General features: G+C 35.6%; 1 protein-coding gene across 2 annotated transcripts in view; it reads right to left on the reverse strand.

Moving 5' to 3' along the window:
* Window positions 1-1,263: 1,263 nt before the first annotated feature.
* Window positions 1,264-19,313, reverse strand: part of MEI4 (meiotic double-stranded break formation protein 4) — a 188,589-nt gene continuing 170,539 nt past the window's right edge. For both annotated transcript variants that reach the window (XM_019628268.1, XM_019628267.1), the window contains one exon: window positions 1,264-3,861. In XM_019628268.1, coding sequence (XP_019483813.1) covers window positions 3,592-3,861 — 270 coding nt within the window. In that variant the 3' untranslated portion in view covers window positions 1,264-3,591. The remainder of the gene's footprint in view (window positions 3,862-19,313) is intronic.

The following is a 19,313-nucleotide window of genomic DNA, read 5'->3' on the forward strand; positions in this document are numbered from 1 at the left end:
CGGTAGCCCATGGCAACCCACTGCCACAGGGGCTGCAGCTTAGCCGTCGCCGGTGACTCATGGCAGCCCAGCTCCAGGTTGAGCTGTTGATCAGCATCTTAGCTGTGGAGGGCAGTGTCACTGGCCCTCATATGTGGGATCCGAACCGGGGCCTCTGGCATCCCAAGCGAGTTCTTAACCATCGCGCCACTCGGCCAGCCCCATGTGCTTATTTTTTATATGTGCAAATAATTGGTTTGCACACAGACTTGGTGCTTAATATTTGATAAATAAATGAAACCAGAATATCATAAGCCAGAATTGTCAATATTTTTTTAAAAATCTACAAATGTGCATACTAAATCTGGAAATGTAAATGGCTTTATTTTTTGCCTCTCTAGGAATATATTGCCCTTATCTGTAGGATGCCAACAAATATAAATGAAAAATACAATAGTTTGTGAAAGAATTGCATAAAATACCACCAACATCTCTTTATACATCCAAGGACAAAACAATCAGATTTGTTTCCTGTCCCCACTGGGCTGAGCACTGCAGCCTGATAGTCCACCCACCCCGCTTTTAGAGTGAGCTCTATACTTTTTAGAACATTATTATTTGAAGGTGATCTGTAACTTACCTAAAGAGTCTTGACTGTGGTAAAATGTTACAACCCAGAAAAGGACAAATACGCTTAAGCTCTGAGATGGTGGTAGACAGGACAGCTGCTCCAAAATAGGCTAATACTGAACTGCAATGCTGTACGATTTGTTGTGGAGGATGTATCAAGCTGGTGACAATTGCGAAGAACTGGTATTTGTGAGCATTTCATGAAGTGCGAGGACAGTGTGCTCTGAACAGGCAGTGAGGCACAGTAATTAAGAGTGTGGACCAGGAAGATAGAACTCCTGGAGGTGAAACCTAAGCCTTCCAACTCCCTGGTTCTGTGAACTTGGGCAAGTTGTTAACATTCCTTTCCCCGTGTACCTCATCTCTGAAATGGAGATAATAATGTCACTGATCACATAGGGCTGTTGAGAGAATCCAATGAGTTAATATATATAAAATGCTTAGATCAATGCCTGGAATTTGTTTATTACTAATATATTAATATATGTAATCATATATAATTGACAATATATAGAAAATTTATAATATACATATATGTATAACATATAAATGTATAATACATATATAATAGATATCATATTAATACTGCATATTAATATATGTAATATCTATCTATATAAATATATAAAATAACACTATATGTGTTAGCACTTATTATCATTTTTATTATTTCCTCCATTTTTAGGACTGTTCTTTGGTCCTTTTTATTTCCCATACTATCCTATATCCAGTTTCAGCTCTGCTCAATTTATCTTTCTCCATTATTTTTATTCCCAGAATTTTAATTGTAAAGTTAGACATTAATCAAATCTTAATTGCTACCATATTTTTAATTCTAGTTTAAATCACTCATTCATTTTCTTTCATTGCTTTATTGAAACACCCAGATAAAAATGTATCATTTTATTTCCTTTTTCATTAGCAGGACATTTAGATTTCAATACTAAATTTACAGCATAGATAATATTGTTATAGGCTGAAATGCAGAATAATGAAGGGTTAGGTATCATAGAATTGACTGAAGTTTAGTATTTACATTAAAATAATACCAAACTGAAATTAAATGTATCTCCATTTTATACATGAACGATCCCAGCATCTATCTGTTCTTCTATAATCAACACATGTCCTAGGCTAGTTTTCAGACCCTGAAGCTTTTTGAACACTACTGGAATTAAAAAATCTGTTCTAGTTACAAAAGACTTCTAAGGATCATTATGTTGGCTGACTGCAGTAGAATAAGGGCCCTTGCTGTTGCTTGTATATTTATCAGCCTTGTCTAATCTTATGGAAGAGAAAGGACGGGGAGATATCATGACAGTGGATTTTGTTTAGTGTCATCAACTGAAGTGATTTATACAATTCCCAGGAATCAAATAGTAGAAAAATTCCTCCTCATTCAGGATCTAGAGTATCCTTCGAGTATTCAACTGGTATATGTGGTGGAGTAAATAATTTGCCCCGAGTCTCCACCCTCTCCTGTTCTGTGCCCTCTGCCATGTAATTTCACAAGTTCTCCTGCTGAAGGTGGAGGGTTCTTCCCTGTCCCTTTTCTCTGGGCGTGACAATTTGATGTACTTTGGCCAGTGCATGTGGGCAGAAATTACAGTGTGACGTTACTCAGCCTTGCCCTTTTTCTTCTGCCAATCTGCCGTTGTCACAGAGCAGCTTCCCCCCAAGTAGCTGCTTTCCTCTCTCAACCTGGGCTCCAGAATACACACATGTGAAAGAGACCAAAGCCCAATTTAGAAGGACCTAGCTCACTGGGATCTGCAACCTGAACAGAGCTTTCCAGCAGAGCCCAGTTTAGATGAGCTGATCCCCAAGTGACCCACAAACATCTGAGAAATAAATTCTTGCTGTTGTACGTCACTGAGATTTTGTGGTTGTTACATATCAATCACTAAATATGTACACTGAGTTTCAGCATTATAAAAAAGGCTTTATCTTTTCTAGAAAGCTAGAAATTACTCCAAAAATAACTGTGACAGATAATGATATAATTTTACATACATTTAAAAGAATACCAATGGCATTTAGGAATGGTAATTAACTTATGAAACAATATCACACGTAATTAATGAAGCAAATTTGTATTTGCTGTGCCCTAAATTGTACTACAGGAAAATACATAATGTGTGCACATTAAGCTAGTTGCTTATGATTTTAATCATTGAAATAAGGTCAATGAAACTATGTAACTGGAAAATTCAACCAGTACTTTTAATAAGTATAAATATACTTTTAGTAAGTATAAAGTATATTTATGGACATATGTTAGAATTTGCGAAATATTCCTTAAATGACTACACATGACATAACTATATTTTAACAATAACAAAGATATTATATATAATCAACAGAATCAAAACACTTTTTGAAAAAAACAAACACAGAACATTTAAACAACTAATTAATATTTTCAAAAGGATTTGACAAATATGTTGGTTATATGAAATTAAAGGCAATTACCTTTACAAACATTATAAACTTTTCTCCTTCTACACGAGTCCCTTCTAGGATGATAGACAATGATAAGTGAAATTGTGTAAGAAAAAAAAGTTTTAAAAATCGAATTTTAACCACTTATTTTAAATACTGCATGGATTGAACAATAAAACTTTCAAGATCTCACCTGTTACCTTTTAGTGATTATTATATGGAAATATTTTAAAATGTAAAAATCTTTTATGATAAAGACAAATAATGGTCCATTTTAGGGAATAACAGAGCCAGACCATATTGAGTAACACCTTGTAAGATACAGCTACATGGGAATGAGGACAATGTAGGCTGATTATAGTATTTCTATACTATAATTACTCATAGTCTTTTATACACAATTTAAGATTATTGAGCTTAGTTAATGATTATATTTGGAGATCCATTTAAAATACTCATTTTAAAATATTCTTGAAAATCTTTTAATAACCAGATCCTTGTATATTCAACTTGAGTATGCTTCTGATATTTGGTAAATTGTTAAGGTAGTGAGTTATTTTCAACAGTGTCTGTCTCTATGGAGTTCAAGAGAATGCCCAGTCTCCATAAATAAAAAGTAAATAAAGGAAATGCATCTGAGAGTAGGAAAATAGCTTCATCATGCTTCTGAAGAAATTTCTTGATTTCTAGGTCTTCGTGCCCTATGCTTGCAGTGTTGCCTTCTGCTTTTTCCTTTTGAAGAAGCTGCTCCAGAACCCAGAAGAAGGAGAAAATATTTTCATAGCGTGTCACATCATAACTGGCTTGCACCTACAAATAAACAACAAAATCATTTTTTTAAAAAATATTGATTGTAGCTCAGCTCAGAAAAAGCCAAATAAAGAGACTACATTTTCAGACAAAAAGTAAATACGTTTGACCCCTAAGCATTGTGGGGGTTGGGGCAGCAACCCTTCCCCCCATCTATGGACTTGAAAATTGGCATATAACTTTTGACTCCCCAAAAACTTAAGTTGTCCCTCTGTATCCACGGGGATTGCTTCCAGGACCCTGAGTGGATACACAAACCCATGGATGCCCAAGTCCTCTATATACAAAGACATAGATCAATGCACAGAGTCAGCCCTCTGCATCCTGACTCCCAACCACAGATCGAAAACAGTACAGGTATTTATTGGGGGGGAAAAATTCACGTGTAAGTGGACCTACACAGTTCAAACCCATGTTATTCAAGGGTCAAGTGTATTTGGCTTATTTAATGCCTAATGGTCCTGTTCCTTTGATTGGGATGAGGGTACAGAGAAGAAAGAACATTTCTGTTTTTCAAAAACTTTACAGTCTTGGATTGCTCTTTCTCTTGCTGGTTTCCAATGCTCCAAATCCTTTCTCTGCATTATTGCTATATTCATTTCTCAGATGATTCTGAGAATGCTTGGCAGACAGTCTTACACATACCAAGTCTTGTGTGTGAATTTCAACATTTCATCAAAGACTTCCAATGCACGATACTCCTACCAACGATACTCTAAGGCTCTTTAGGGGGCAGATTTTAAGAACATGTTTCAGTAGTCTCGGAGCAGATGGAGTTATGATCTGTTAGTGACCAGATGTGACTGCACCCTCAGTGTACACAAGTCAGGGAGTAACAGGATTAGGTTGTGTGGACTCAGATACAATGTGATGAGGAAAAATGTGGATGTATCTTGAAGAAGTTGTTTGGCCTATATGGCTGAAAGTGAGATGATTCAAAAGATGGTCAGTAGAAAGCATAACATGAGAGAATACAGGAATCAGGGTAAAGATATAAACCGGCTTTATCATTTGTTTATTAAGAAATGTGTTGAAAAATTCACCAAATCTATCTGCTGTAAAAATACATAAATGAAGAGCCCAGAGGAATGTATTTTTCAATAAGGTGGTCTGACAGAGTCAAATATAGAGGGTGCCAAAAAAATGTATATACATTTTAAGAAAGGAAAAAGCTGTATTAAAATTGTAATACTTAATATATACCAGTAACAAAAGATGAATACAAGTCACGTTTGACTTCTGCAATTACAAGAAGTGCTCAAAGTGGTTACCATCAGCGTCCAGACACTTCTGATTATGACGAACTGCTGCTTGAGCAACATTGACCAAAGTGTCCACTTGTAGACATTTTTTTGGCACCCCTGATATATCTAGATAACTAATACTTTTTTTTTATTGAGGTGTAATTGATATAGCATTGTATTAGTTTCAGGTATACAACATAATCATTTGATATTTGTATGTATTGCAAAATGATCACCACAAGGCCTGTTAACACCCATCACCATACATAGTTACAACATTTATTTTTCTTGTGATAACTTTCAAGACCCACTCTCCTAGCTACTTTAAAATATGCAATAGTATTATTAATTATAGTCGTCATGCTGTACATTAAATCTCTATGACTTATTCACTTTATAACTGGAAAGTTGTGACTTTTGACTCCCTTTACCAATTTTGTCCAACCCCACCCTTCCCACCTCAGGCAACCACCAGTCTGTTCACAATATCTATGAGCTCATTTTTGTTTTGCTTTTTTTAAAAAAAAAATTCCACACATAAGTGAAATCATACATTTCTCTTTCTTTTTTACTTATTTCCCTTAGCATAGTGCCCTCAAAGTCCATGCATGTTGTTACAAATGGCAAGATTTTGTTTTTATGGCTGAATAAATTCCATTGCTTATATATATACCACATTTTCTTTATCCCTTCATTCACTGATGTGCATTTAGGTTGTTTCCATGTCTTGGCTGTTGTAAATAATGCTGTAATAAACGTGGGGGTGCATACATCTTTTCGAATTGATGTTTTTGTTTTCTTCAGTTAAATAATCAGAAATGGAATTGCTGGATCATATAGTAGGTCTACTTTTAATTTTTTGAGGAACCACAACAATACTGTTTTCCATAGTGGCTGCAGCAGTTTACATTTCCTCCAGCAGTGCACAAGCGTTCCCTTTTCTCCACATGCTTGCCAACATTTATTTCTTCTCTTCTTGAAAAGAACCATTTTTACAGGTGTGAAATGATATCTCACTGTGGTTTTGATCTGCATTTTTCTGATGGTTATCGATGTTGAGTATATTTTCAAGTACAGGTTGGCAATGTGTATGTCTTTTTTTGAAAAATGCCTATTCAGATCATCTGCCCATTTTTTAGAATCAGATTATTATTATTATTATCTGTATTGAGTTATATGTGTTCTTTATATGTTTTGAATATTGATCTCTTACCAGGTAATGATTTGCAAATATTTTCTCCTATGCAGTAGGTTGCCTTTTCATTGTGTTGATGTTCTCCTTTGCTGTGAAGAAGCTTTTTAGTTAGGTATAGTCCCACTTGTTAATTTGTGCTTTTGTTGCTTTTGCTTTTGGTGTCAAATCCAAAAAATAATTGCTAAGACCAATGTCAAGGACCTTACTGCCTGTGTTATCTTTTAGGAGTTTCATGGTGTTAGGTTGTACATTCAAGTCTTTAATCCATTTTGAGTTAGTTTGTGTGTATAGTTTAAGAAGGTGGTCCAGTTTCATTCTTTTGCATGTCCCTCTTCAGTTTTCCCAGCACCATTTATTGAAGAGACTGTCCTTTCCCCATTGTGTATTTTTGGATCCTTTGTCATAAATTAATTGACCATATATGAATGGGTTCATTTCTGAATTCTACTTGGTTCCACTGATCCACGTGTCTGTTTTTATGCCAATAACATTTTGATTACTATAGCTTTGTAATGTAGTTTGAAATCAGAGAGCATGATGCCTCCAGCCTTGTTCTCAAGATGGCTTTGGCTATTTAGGTCTTCTGTGGTTCCATACCAATTTTAAGATTGCTTGTTCTATTTGATACTTTCTTTAAAAACAGTTATAAGAATTTCTCCAGCTGCACTATACTTATTGCTACAAATTGGACTGTACATTATTAGGTGAATAGATCTCATATTAGGTGAATAGATCTATATGCCAATTCTCTTGGTCTAGAATGACCTCCATCATCCACCGCTGATTACCGGTACCCTGGGCAGCATTCAGTACCCATTACAGACGCCATGTAGCCACTGAGCCTTTCTGGATCCTCCCGTTTTTATAGATTTGAATTATTTACCTATGTTATGGCTGGTTATATATTTGTTTTATCACCTTAGACTCTAAACATGTTGTGAGAAACAAATGTGTTCCTGTACTTAGTTTCTATAATTCCTAGAACAATGCCTTTCTTGTCTATAGTAGATCTTCGTATACATTTGTTGTTTTGAAATGAATAAGAATTGTAGTCATTTAAAAGGTACTATTATGGAAACATACGTAGACGCCCTTATCCACAGATTTATTTTCCATGGTTTCAGTTACCCGGGGTCACGCACGGTCCCAAACTATTAAATGTAAAATCTACAAATAAACAATTCAAAACTTTTAAATTGCATGCTTCAGTAGTGTGATGAAATCCCGCACGTCCCGCTGCATCCTGCCTGGGACATGAATCTCCATGCTGTACACGCTACCTGCCCATTAGTCCTTAGTAGCATTCTTGGTTATCAGATTGACTGTCACAGTCAATTACCCTTATTTTACTTAATAAAGGCCCCAAAGTACAAGAGTAGCGATGCTGGCAATTCATATTTGCCAAAGAGAAGCTATAACGAGCTTCCTTTAAGTGAAAAGGTGGAAGTTCTCAATTTAATATAGAAAGAAAAAAATCATATGCTGAAGTTGATAAGATCTATGGTAAAAACAAATATTCAATCCATGAAATTGCCTAATCTATAAGTTAAACTTTATCATACATGTGTATATAGGAAAAACATAATATATATATATAGGGTTCAGGACTGTCCACAGTTTCACGCATCCACTGGGGATCTTGGAATGTATATCTCCCATGGATAAGGGGTGACTACTGTATTGATTATTATGTGAAAGACTATCGCAGTGGCATTTTTCAGTATAAAATTATATTTTAAACACTTTCATTATTCCAAAACAAAAAATTCACAGAATGTGTTTAACCTGATCATGTGAGCAATACTTAAATATTTTTAAGCCTGTTCAGTAATGACCATGAATGGTCCAAATTCCTGGATGAGTTAATAGATAATTCTTCTTTGGAACTATTGTTATAAACATATATACTTACTTAGACTTTAACAGAAATTTAGTAATACTTAAATACAAATTCTATAGCCAAAAAGGCAAATTTATTTCATTCACTTTGAAGCTTTAACTGCAAAAGGGTGCAGTACTTTATAATGACAATAATAGGTAAAGGTGGTAAAAATGATTTTAGGGGTCACCTCTATTGATATTAGCTATATATTCTAGTTTTTATCCTTTGGGGCCACTAAAATACATTGGGATTTTGTGAACCAAATGTAACTTCTTTTTCTGAAGTTACTTAATTTCTAGTTAACCATGGTTTTCATGTATAGCATAATTTTATGAGCAGTTAAAAATTGCCAAATTGTGCTTATCACAGAGTAAAGGGAAATTCTCCCTCCTGATAAAGGCCATAGCATCCCAAGTAATTTCAGGGCAAGTGTGTAAAGCAGGAAGAGTGTGTCATGGTACCTTTCCATTCGCTTTGAGAATCTCACTTTGGGTATATTTAGCTCTGCTTCTAGGTGGGCTGGGGTCCCTACTGTAGTATTCCAATTCTCCATGTTGTTACTGGATATTGCTTTTTACTTTTACCAGAATTGACCTGTTGTGGGTTCCATCTCTATCTTAAATGTCTATTCTCAGAATAAGTAATTGGATAAACTCTTTTGTTCCAAGATATTAACAGTTCATAGAGTATTCATTTGAAAACTAACTCCTTCCTTTAGAGACAGTATGCACTTAATTTACATGCCTTAGCAGCCCTCTTAAATGGCATGTCTGTGGGGGGATGTCTTTCTGATAGTTACCAAATTTCATCAAGCTGGCAACTGCCTGCTCTGCTTAATCATATGCTCAGACACTTCCTGAATTAGGGTATTAGCTGCATAAAAACTAAATGGTATTAAGATGATAGCTGATACCCTTCTACCATATTTTAGTGTAATTTTTACATTCTCAGTGTTACACTAGACTGAACTACACCAGTGCTGGAAAATACCCAGCATATGTGAAACATACCCACCTGGAAAATACCCAAGTGTTTTGTCAGAACACCCTGCCGGAAGGATTGAATGAGCCCCAGTACACAAGCAATATGGCTGCGTGTGTCTGATGCAGTGCTATCAGTTTATCTTTCTTTCTGTCTTTTAGAATTGAAGTAGGCTTTGAGAGGAAGCTTCTGTATTCCCATGACTACTTCTTATTACCTAATCCCATTTTATATAATAGGGGGACTTGAAAAGAGGAAATACTTTCCTGGTAGAAAAATCACCAGATATTTCTGTGGAACATTTTCAGAATTAAAGCATTTTTTATATTTACTTTCCTGTTCCTGAACTGGGCTTGAGAAAGTCAAAGTGTACAGATATTTTTTAAATGGTGAAAAATGTTAATATTTCTTTACATGCTGCTAAATTTGACTTCACAATTTAGATTCTGAGGTTAAGGCTATAGACATATAATGCTAGTTGCCTAATTTCTGTTTTAGTTAGAATTCAGTCAAGATTAACTTGACATTTTTGTAAAGACTATCTTTGAAGTAGATACTGCTACTTGCTTACCCCATATCCATTGTTTCCCTCCTTGGTCATCAAAGTAACCCCAGTTTTGTTCAGAGTTAACAATGGAGCAACTAAAAAAATGTACATTTTCCTGTTTCCCTTAAGGCTAATTCTGATGAAAGAACTGTAAATATAAGTAACTGGGTGGGGCTTCTGAAAAGCTCTCTAATAGCAGGCAAAATCTGGTGGCATGCCCTTTTGGCCTTCCCTCTTCACCATTGTTCCTGCTTTGAAATACAGATGCAGTGCTCGGAAGTAGAACAGCCCCTTTGGGAGCCTCAGGATGAGGGCCACTCATAGACTGAATAGAAGGGACAGATTCTGGAGGTTAGCGGGCTGCTCAGTACACTCATGCACGATGGCTGTACCTTCCTGCACTATGTTCGGTTTCCCTCCCTCCATTTTGGTCTTTTAAAATCAGAACCCTGAGACTTCATCAAGGCAGGAGGGGAACTATTGAGGTTCCTTAGCCTTGAAAAGGTGCTGCCTTCTGCTGTCTCTGACACAGAAAGGAGAGTGATGCTTAAAGGAACAAAAACAAAGTCACGTTCCTTGGCTGCAGATAATGTAACAAAAGGTACTGTACACCAGAGGTGTGGCTCCCAGTTTGGATGTTTATAGTTAATGCTGAAAAATATGAAGATGTTTAACAGTTCATTAAATTCAACAGTTTTATCATTTAGATGTGCCAGCCAAGGCCATGCAGACGTGAAGTCTGACACTTGCAGAAATAAGCATGCTGCTACAGAAGGGGTGAAAACACAACACAACTTTTTTCTTATTGCTACAAACTCAAGAGGTGAAAGAGAAAATTGGATCATTACCAGAAAGAAAATCAAGTCAAATAGTATAGGCGTAGAACCTAAATGTTAAACTTAATGTTCACTAAATATAATATACTGTTGTCTCAGTATCCTTCCTACATGCCAGATTTTATTAGACAGGAGCAATGAGAAAGATACAACTAAAATTAGTAGTCTCTAAAAAATACATTCAACATAATTTTAAAGGAAAATGTCCGTTGTCACCATGATAATTAAGTGGGAAACATATCCCCGAGTTTTAATAACTGAGCCTTCTTTATCTACTAGAAGGCAAAGAAGGCAGTACATTTTAGTCAAGGAAATGAGGAAGATGCAGTTCACTCTCTGTCAGCAGTTTACTCAGCAGCTTGCAGCTTCTGAAGCACAGGAGAATGCACCGAAAGAGCTGAGCAATAGTCAGGGGCCTAGCGAGGAGCCCAGCACAATACTACACATGGCCATGCCAGTGATAGTGCTTGCGAACAAAGGAGAACCACGTGCATATTATATATAATGCATATGATATGGGTGTGTGTGTGTGTGTGTGTAGGAATATACACATAAAACCAGGGAACTTAGGATGGCAAAAAAAGCATATAGTCACTTAAAACTATGTGTCCTACGGAGACTGTGTCATATCTCCTTTTCCTCTTCCGCAACCTGGGTCCCAAACCCATACTGAAGGAGTATAAAGCAAAAGGTTGATCAGAGCTGTGAGTAGGTAATTAGGGAAGATTTTCTGGAGATGAATTGTGAGCCAGGGCTCAAAAGGAGTGAGGGATATAGATTGGTGAATCATCTTTTGATCAAAGTGCCAGGCAAAGAGTAGAAAGGATTCCACTTGTATTAATCCATTTTGCTTTATACAGATAATGTTGTGGTTATCTGCTTTAAATGATGGATCCTGGAGACCGGTTCTAAGGGCCTAATGTCTAATTTGTGGGGTAACTTACATGAAAAGTTCTGAACTATTAAAACTACTAACATTTGGGATCCTGATATTTTGCCTTGTTTTTTCCTAAGGGAAACAGTTCAACAAGTATGCAAGATTTATATACATAAAGATATTCATGAAAGGAAAATACATAAAAAGAATTTTTAAATCTGTCATTATGAAACTTGTTTAAAAATACTGATTTTCTCATTAACTAGTTTTACCTACTTTTCTCAAATCTATTTCTTGAATCTGAATTTATATAATAAGGTAATAGCAAAATAACCTGAAAAAAAAAAGTCTATAATGGAAGAAGAGTTTGGACAAGAATCACAGAAAGTGAAAGGGTGATGTGTACTTTTTTGACAAAAATATAGACTGAGATTCTCAAAAAGAACAGGTTTGGCAGAAGCCCCTGTTGGCTGAGATCTTTGAGAAAACACAATCTTACTAAGCAAGATGTTTTTGTAAAGGAAAGCCATCAATTGAACACATATTCATTGCTTATTAAATCCCAGCTTGCCTTTTACTAGTTGTGTGGCCGAGGCAAGTTATTTAACCTCACTAAATTTCATTTTCCTCACCTAAAGCTTAAAAATAATAACAGTAACTCCTTCATCGGGTTGCTGAGAGGATTAAATTAAATTATATATTTAAAACATAGCATAGGAGCACAGATTTTAAATAAGTATTATCTCTTACATGTTATTGTCATCATCATTATTATGTTTTTACCCAAAGTGAAAAAGATATAGTCTCTATCCATAAGGTACTTTGCACCTAGAGGAAGGTTACTGGTATTATTGAAGTACTGTACTGTGGTCAGTTACTGGAAGCATTTCACCCTTACTGCAAATTGTTCATCTAGAGCTGTGTAAAGAGCCTGAGGATGCACCTGTATCTACTTTTATCTATCAGGAGAGTCCTTCATAGATCTCTAGAAATCTAGCAGAGAATTCCTTTTTGCATAGTAGGGTGGTACTGAGGAATCTAAATGTGCAATGATTATTTTAAAGCCTGATGTTAGAAGGCCCTGAAGAAGGTGTCAAGTGTGGGTTAAACAGTCTTATGGGATATAAACATCTGCAAAAAGTTCCATTCAGCCTAGTCTCTACCACCAACCCGCTAACAAGAAACAATATTTAAAGGTCCAGGTTGATTGACTTTATTTTTAATGTTATATTCTCCGATTATCTGACTAGTGTGAGATGGATCACCTTGTTCAAGTACTATTCTAGAGGCCAGTTGGTAAAAATGAGTTTCTGATTCTGAAATAATATGCCCTTTTGGTGACTGGCTCAAAAACATCATAGATTAAATCCTAAGACTTTAAAATTTCATATTTGTACATTTCTCTGGGGAAATATCCTGTGGTTTGACTCCTAGTTCTCACTTTTTTGGTCATCAGAATAAGCAGATTGGTGAATATGATGATAAGATAGATTCCACATTGATTTCAATTTTGGGGTTTCTTCACATAAAGAATAGAGAGTTCCTAATACATGGACATAGCATTCCCCCATTCTAATAGATATCTTGAGTCAAGTTTAAATAGCTTTACATTGCGTCCCCACTGCTTTCTCAGGATCTGTATTCTCAAGAATGGGGTCATCCCTCACACAGTAACGTTTTCACTGTTTTATACTACAATATTAAACTTGGTCTAAGGCTGGAGATCCCTTTCAAGTATATTTGAGAAGCAAATATATCATTTATTAGTCTGGACTTTCATCGCAGTAGTTCTTAAAGCAAATACAAACCAGATGATTTGGTTATGAATATAAGAGTCTATTAAGATAAAGAACATGGTTCAGAGACCGGAATAAAAGCAGCTAATTTCTTTAAGGACTAATTCAGCTGGGAGTACTCAGCACTTTCACATTCTATGTTTCTGCCTACACTGTCCTCCTCTCTCTCTCCCTTCAGTCCTATTGTAAACACTTATTGGGTACCTGCCTGCGTCATACCCGATGGTAAGTGCTAGAGATACAGGGATGAACAGGGCAGGATCCCTACCTATCAAAGAACGCCTAGTGTGTATCTAGGGAGACAAAGAAGTACATAGATAATGACAATATGGAGTGGGTGCTCTAATGGCTATAAAGGAACTCTAAGGAGAATTGAATCATATGGTGTGAGAAGATGCTAAAGGGATGGAAATGAGTTCAGTCATGAAAGATGATCCTTCAGGCTTGCCTCCTTCTAGAGGGTATGACAGGATTCTTTTAGAAGGATGATTTGAAAGTTACTATCCGCATGGGTAAAAAACTTGTTTGGCTACTACCCCAGGGGTCTCTGTCTTGTTTGGTGAATATGCACACAAGCAAGGGAGAGGCAGACACTTAAAGTGGGGCATGGGGAGATGTCACCAATGTCTGCAATGACTCACCCAGCAGAATGCCCACACCTCTGTCTTCTGTAAGGGGCCTGACTAGATGATTGGGGCATGCAGTCAGGGAACAAATCAGTTCTATTCATATATTAACTTAAATGCACTGAAAATCTTAAAGAGTGTGTTTGGTTCCCTGAGGTCTATAGTCACCTAAATGTTTGATATTTATTTTATCTTCCTGGAGAAAGGCACAGATAACAAGAGAAAGCATGGAAGTAGTATTCTTGGGAGAAAATGTCCTGTTTTACTCAGTTAAGCCATTCCCACCGTGGAATTAAGACAGAGCTCAAGTAAGTGGAGCAAGTCAGGCAGAGAGGGACAAATACCATATGATCTCACTTATATGTGGAATCTAAAGAACAAAACAAACAAACAAAAAACCAGAAACAGACTCACAGATACAGAGAACAAACTGATGTTTACCAGATGGGAGGGGTGCGGGGGGGGCAGGGTGAAGGCATTAAGAAGTACAAATTAGTAGTTACAAAATAGTCATGGGAATGTAAAGTACAGTATAGGGAATATGGCCAGTAATATTGTAGTAACTCTGTATAGTGCCAGGTGGTTACAAGACTTATCAAGGGGATCACTTCATAAATTATATAAATGTCTAACAACTACGCTGTACACCTGAAACTAATATAAAATAATATTGAATGTCAACGTAATTGAAAAATAAATAAAAATATATTTGAACGAGAGAGAGAGCAAGCGAGAGAGAGCAAGCGCACTTGAGAAAAAGAAACCATAGCTGGTGAAAAGCTGATATACACTGGAAACAGAGATCCCAATGGCCATTACTGATGGAAAACAAATGTCCAAACAGCCAGTGGAGGAAAAAATCAACAAGAAACATTCTTCTGTAAGACTTAAATGAAGATTACCCAAGACAGTATCAAAACCTGCCCAACCAGGCCGAAGGCAGGAGCCAGACTTGTTGGAGTAGCATCAGTGACCGCCAGAGGGGACAGTAATCTCCTAGAGACTGCTTAGCTAAGCTTTGATCAATTTGCCAAAGTAAGAAATGTATGTATTTTTTAAGAGCACTGGATCCAAAGCCCAAGATTAGTGACAACAAGGGGATAGGCTCATTAGTGATCAGATCCTTTCCAATAGTTGTATTTGGAAACTGAAAGCCAAATCTGATTGGCCTCAGATAATCTACTAATTATCTCCCAAAGGCCAAATGCACAGGGTTGGGTTCACAGGAATTAAAAGCCAACACATCTGCCTCTTTTTCTTTCATTTTCAATATGTAGCAGCACTAATTCAAGGAAATCAGTTTACTAGAACTTCCTATCAAAGGCTTAGTGAAACTGCACAGCACACGGGAAGGTCTGGAAACACAAAGGAGAAAAAATTATGTATTCTTACCAATATTTTATTGTGATTGTTAGTGAAGTAGAGACAGGGCCTATAGCAAAGCGAATAATACATTTCTTGTTCTATTTTTAAAATCAATCGACCACCATCTTCCTTTTTTTAAAATCAAGGTTTTGGAGATATAATTGACATACAGTAAAATTTACCCTTTTTCTGTGTTTGGTTCTATGAATTTGATAAATTACTTTTAAGAAGAGATAAAAATTATAAAATAATCTTTGAATGAAGAAAAAGTAATCATGCTACAACCATGAGATATTGTTTAAAAAGATTTTAAATGTTTGTTACTTTCTATCTAGCTGATTTATATATAGATAATATATATAATTTAGTGTTTATTTTTCACTACTACATGAAATACTTCTCCAACACTTAACTATAATTTTATCTGAAGATACTCCAGAAATATTTTTGAAAAGATCCACATGTAATGCAGAAAGCTTAGGAGAAGGAATCAGACTTCAAACTATGAGATAGTTTTTCTAGTTTAACTATTTTCATTATCTTCATGCTGAGAAGCTACTGGGGAAATTTATCTGTCACAAAAATGCTAAGTGGACCAAGAGAAAGCTTTCTTATCTTAGTGGCTGGTGAGAATCACTACCTGATGACAAATGTAAAAAAACAAAACAAAAAAATGTATTGAACCAGAGGAGGAGGACTTAGGCTGTCATTAATTCTCTCCTTCAAATAACATTTTCTCAATAGCTACTGTCAACCAAAATGCTGAGATGGAAATTACACAATAATGACAAGAAGTACGGCTTCAAATCCTGTAGGCATCACAGTTAAAGGTGGAGTTATATATGTAAATAATCACAATACAACAGGATATGTATCGTTAAGAGGGTTATTATATCCACAGCATTATTGAATTGGCATTGTTGCCAAATGAGTTAAAGTGAAAAACATGAAGAATGCACTCAGGAAATAATCTCAGTGGAGAATTCTAAAGACTGCTGTTTTAGAAAATTACACTAGCAATGGCCTACAGGAAAATCAAGTACATGATGGGAAATTCACATATTAACTTAAATGCACTGAAAATACAACAAATAGAACTTAGCATGCATACAAGACAAAGCTTACAAAAGTTTTTCTCATCTTTTTTCCGATACATACTACAAAACTAAAATCAAGTATTCTGAGGAGACACCTACATTTATAAGACAGATCAATTAGTTTACTTAACCAACATTATATGGACTTGGATATATGCTTTATAAGCTGTTGTTTTTAGAAAAATAATAATGTTCCCAGTAAGTTCGCTATCATTGGTTAATTTCAAAGAAATGTTTAAAATATACATTGACCACATTTTAAATATAATTGTATTTCTCAATTTTAGTCTGAAATTCCAATAATTTTACTCTTTTTTTAGAAAAAAAATTATGCTGCTAACAGTAGAAGAGGGATATATTCTTTATTCAAATTCAACCCCAAATGTAATATCTGGATCTGATATAATAGTGATATTAAAAGCTTTAAGTGAGATGATATATTTAGCAATACAACAAAAACCCTCCAAATACTTAAAGTACTTTCAGCAAGAAACAAATATTTTTTCAAAAGTTTTTTTGTACTCTAATTCATAATGTTTCATATGTAAAGGAATACAGTGGCTCCTTGTAAAAAGCTCCACTTTTGGGGAGTACAACCCCACTTGTTGGGATGGCTAACTTCCAAACGTTAAGCATCTTGGAATTTGCAGACCCTGAGACAGTGAAACGGCTACCATGACATCATTGCTAGTAGACTGTACATATGACTCTGCAGGGTTAGGGTCGCTGGGTCCTCGTAATATCTTCACTCACATCAGGAGCTAATTCTGATGGTAACAAGGGCAGAGGAGGAAATGCTGCTAGAGGAAATTAAAAAGTGAAAATTGATAGCAAAGGAGAAGTTAGAACAAACTGTGAAACTCAGATATGAAAATTTCTGGGTATTTTAGAATAGGAAAGGAGCTCAATATGCTTGAATGTGCCTCCAAGGAGACCAATACAGCACAATTCAAAACCAGATAATGATTCTAAAAAAATGTGTAAATGATGCTTGATTTACTCTGCTTAATAAATAGAGTTTACTATAAAATTTCACTAAGCTGTTAAAACAAAATTTAAAAATATCTTCATGTGGGAAATTTTCTTATGCGGAATAATTTTTCTAGTGATCTTAGATGATGTGATGTACCATCACATAACATTACCTATTTGAGACTAATATGTTTCTGGGGATTATCCACAGAAAAATACTAAAAAATATTTACTCTTAGCAAGTAAAATAGAATGTTTAGTAGTAGTATTTTTTCAAAGATTCAAGTTTTAAGAAAATTCATTTGAAGAAAAAGAGTACCCAAACTATATACACAACTTATTTTAGGAAATTGTGTGTGTGTGTGTGTGTGTGTGTGTGTGTGTGTGTGTGTGTATGTGTATGTGTACAGGTACACACATGCATACATATATTTATATGTGTGTGTATACAAATGCATATAATTAATATAGACATAAAAACTTACTTTAATGATCCATGAGTGTGTATATAATATCTTGGCAATGATAAAGTTTTATATATGCATAGTCCTGAAGCAATTATGGAAAAACCTACACAGGCTCTGATGAAATAAGAACTTCGGTTTATAGGTATTTTATTTTTCACAAAAGTGTAGTTAATTTTAAAAATTCAGTAAGCAAGTATTGTATAATGTAGAACTTGTCTGGTCTTTGTCCCTGGATCTTGGGAGACAGCCTCTAAATCCTTGGAATTTCCTGATAGGAGTTTCTTTGTTTTTCATGGTGGGCTCTTGGCTCACACTTGAGGTTACGTTAAGGAGATGAGGAAGAAAAGCGGTGGTCACCTGACACACCAACCATGTAATTAGGAGGATTCGGGTTCTGAGTCAGCCTGACCTCCAGGGACTGGTGGGAACTGGAGATCATGTGGCTAATGATTCCGTCTATCACAGCTACAAAATGAAACTCCAATAAAAACTCTGGAACGTGATGCTTTGTGGAGCTTACAGGCTGGTGAACACATTGATATACCAAGATGGTACTACTCCTTGATTCCACGAGGAGAGGGCACTTAAGGTGTATGTCAGGACCCTCACAGACCTTGTGCCATGTGTCTCTTTATTTGGCCGATCTTGATTTGTATCCTTTATAAAAAAAATAGTGTAGCACTTTCCTGAGTTCTGTGAGTCATTCTAGTAAACTATCAAACATGATGAAGGTAGGAGGAACTCCCCCACATTTGTAGCCAGTTGGTCAGAAGTGCAGATAGCCTGGGAATCCCCAAAATTGTGTCTGGCACCTGAAATGAAGGTAGATTTGTTGAGGACTATGTCTTTAATGGGTATGTCTGCACTAACTCCAGGTAGGTATTATCAGAATTGAATTGAATTGCAATACTAGTGACTAGTGTGTCGTGAAGTTGAGGCAAATTATGTGAAGGTATGGAAATGACCTAAGGAAGTCACAAGAATGTAAAATAAATTTCACGAGATTTTCCCTTTATATTGCATACTTTAAAAAAAAATTGTGGTATAATTCACATATAACATTGTATTAATTGCAGGTATACAACATAATGATTTGATATTTGTATATATCTGAAATGATCACCACAATAAGTCTAGTTAAATCCATCACCATACATAGTTGCAAAAAATATTTTTCTTGTGATAGGCCTTGTAAGGTTTACTGTCTTAGCAACTTTCAGATATACAATACACTATCATTAACTATTGTCATCATGTTGTACAGTACATCCCAGAACTTATTTATAATTGGAAGTTTGTACCTTTTGATCCCCTTTACAAATTCTGCCCACTCCCCACCCCCAGCAATCACCAATCTGTTCTCTGTATAAATGAGCTTGGAATATTTGTTATTTGTTTTTTAAATTCCACATATAAGTAAAATAGTACAGTATTTATCTTTCTCTGTCTGACTTATTTCATGTAACATAATGCCCTGAAGATCCATCCATGTTGTTGGAAACAGCAGGATTTCATTCTTTTCTAAGGCTGAATAGTATTGTATTATATAGTTATATACCACAGCTTC

This window comes from Hipposideros armiger, unplaced genomic scaffold (assembly GCF_001890085.2).
Source record: "Hipposideros armiger isolate ML-2016 unplaced genomic scaffold, ASM189008v1 scaffold_775, whole genome shotgun sequence".
Taxonomy (NCBI): Eukaryota; Metazoa; Chordata; class Mammalia; order Chiroptera; family Hipposideridae; genus Hipposideros; species Hipposideros armiger.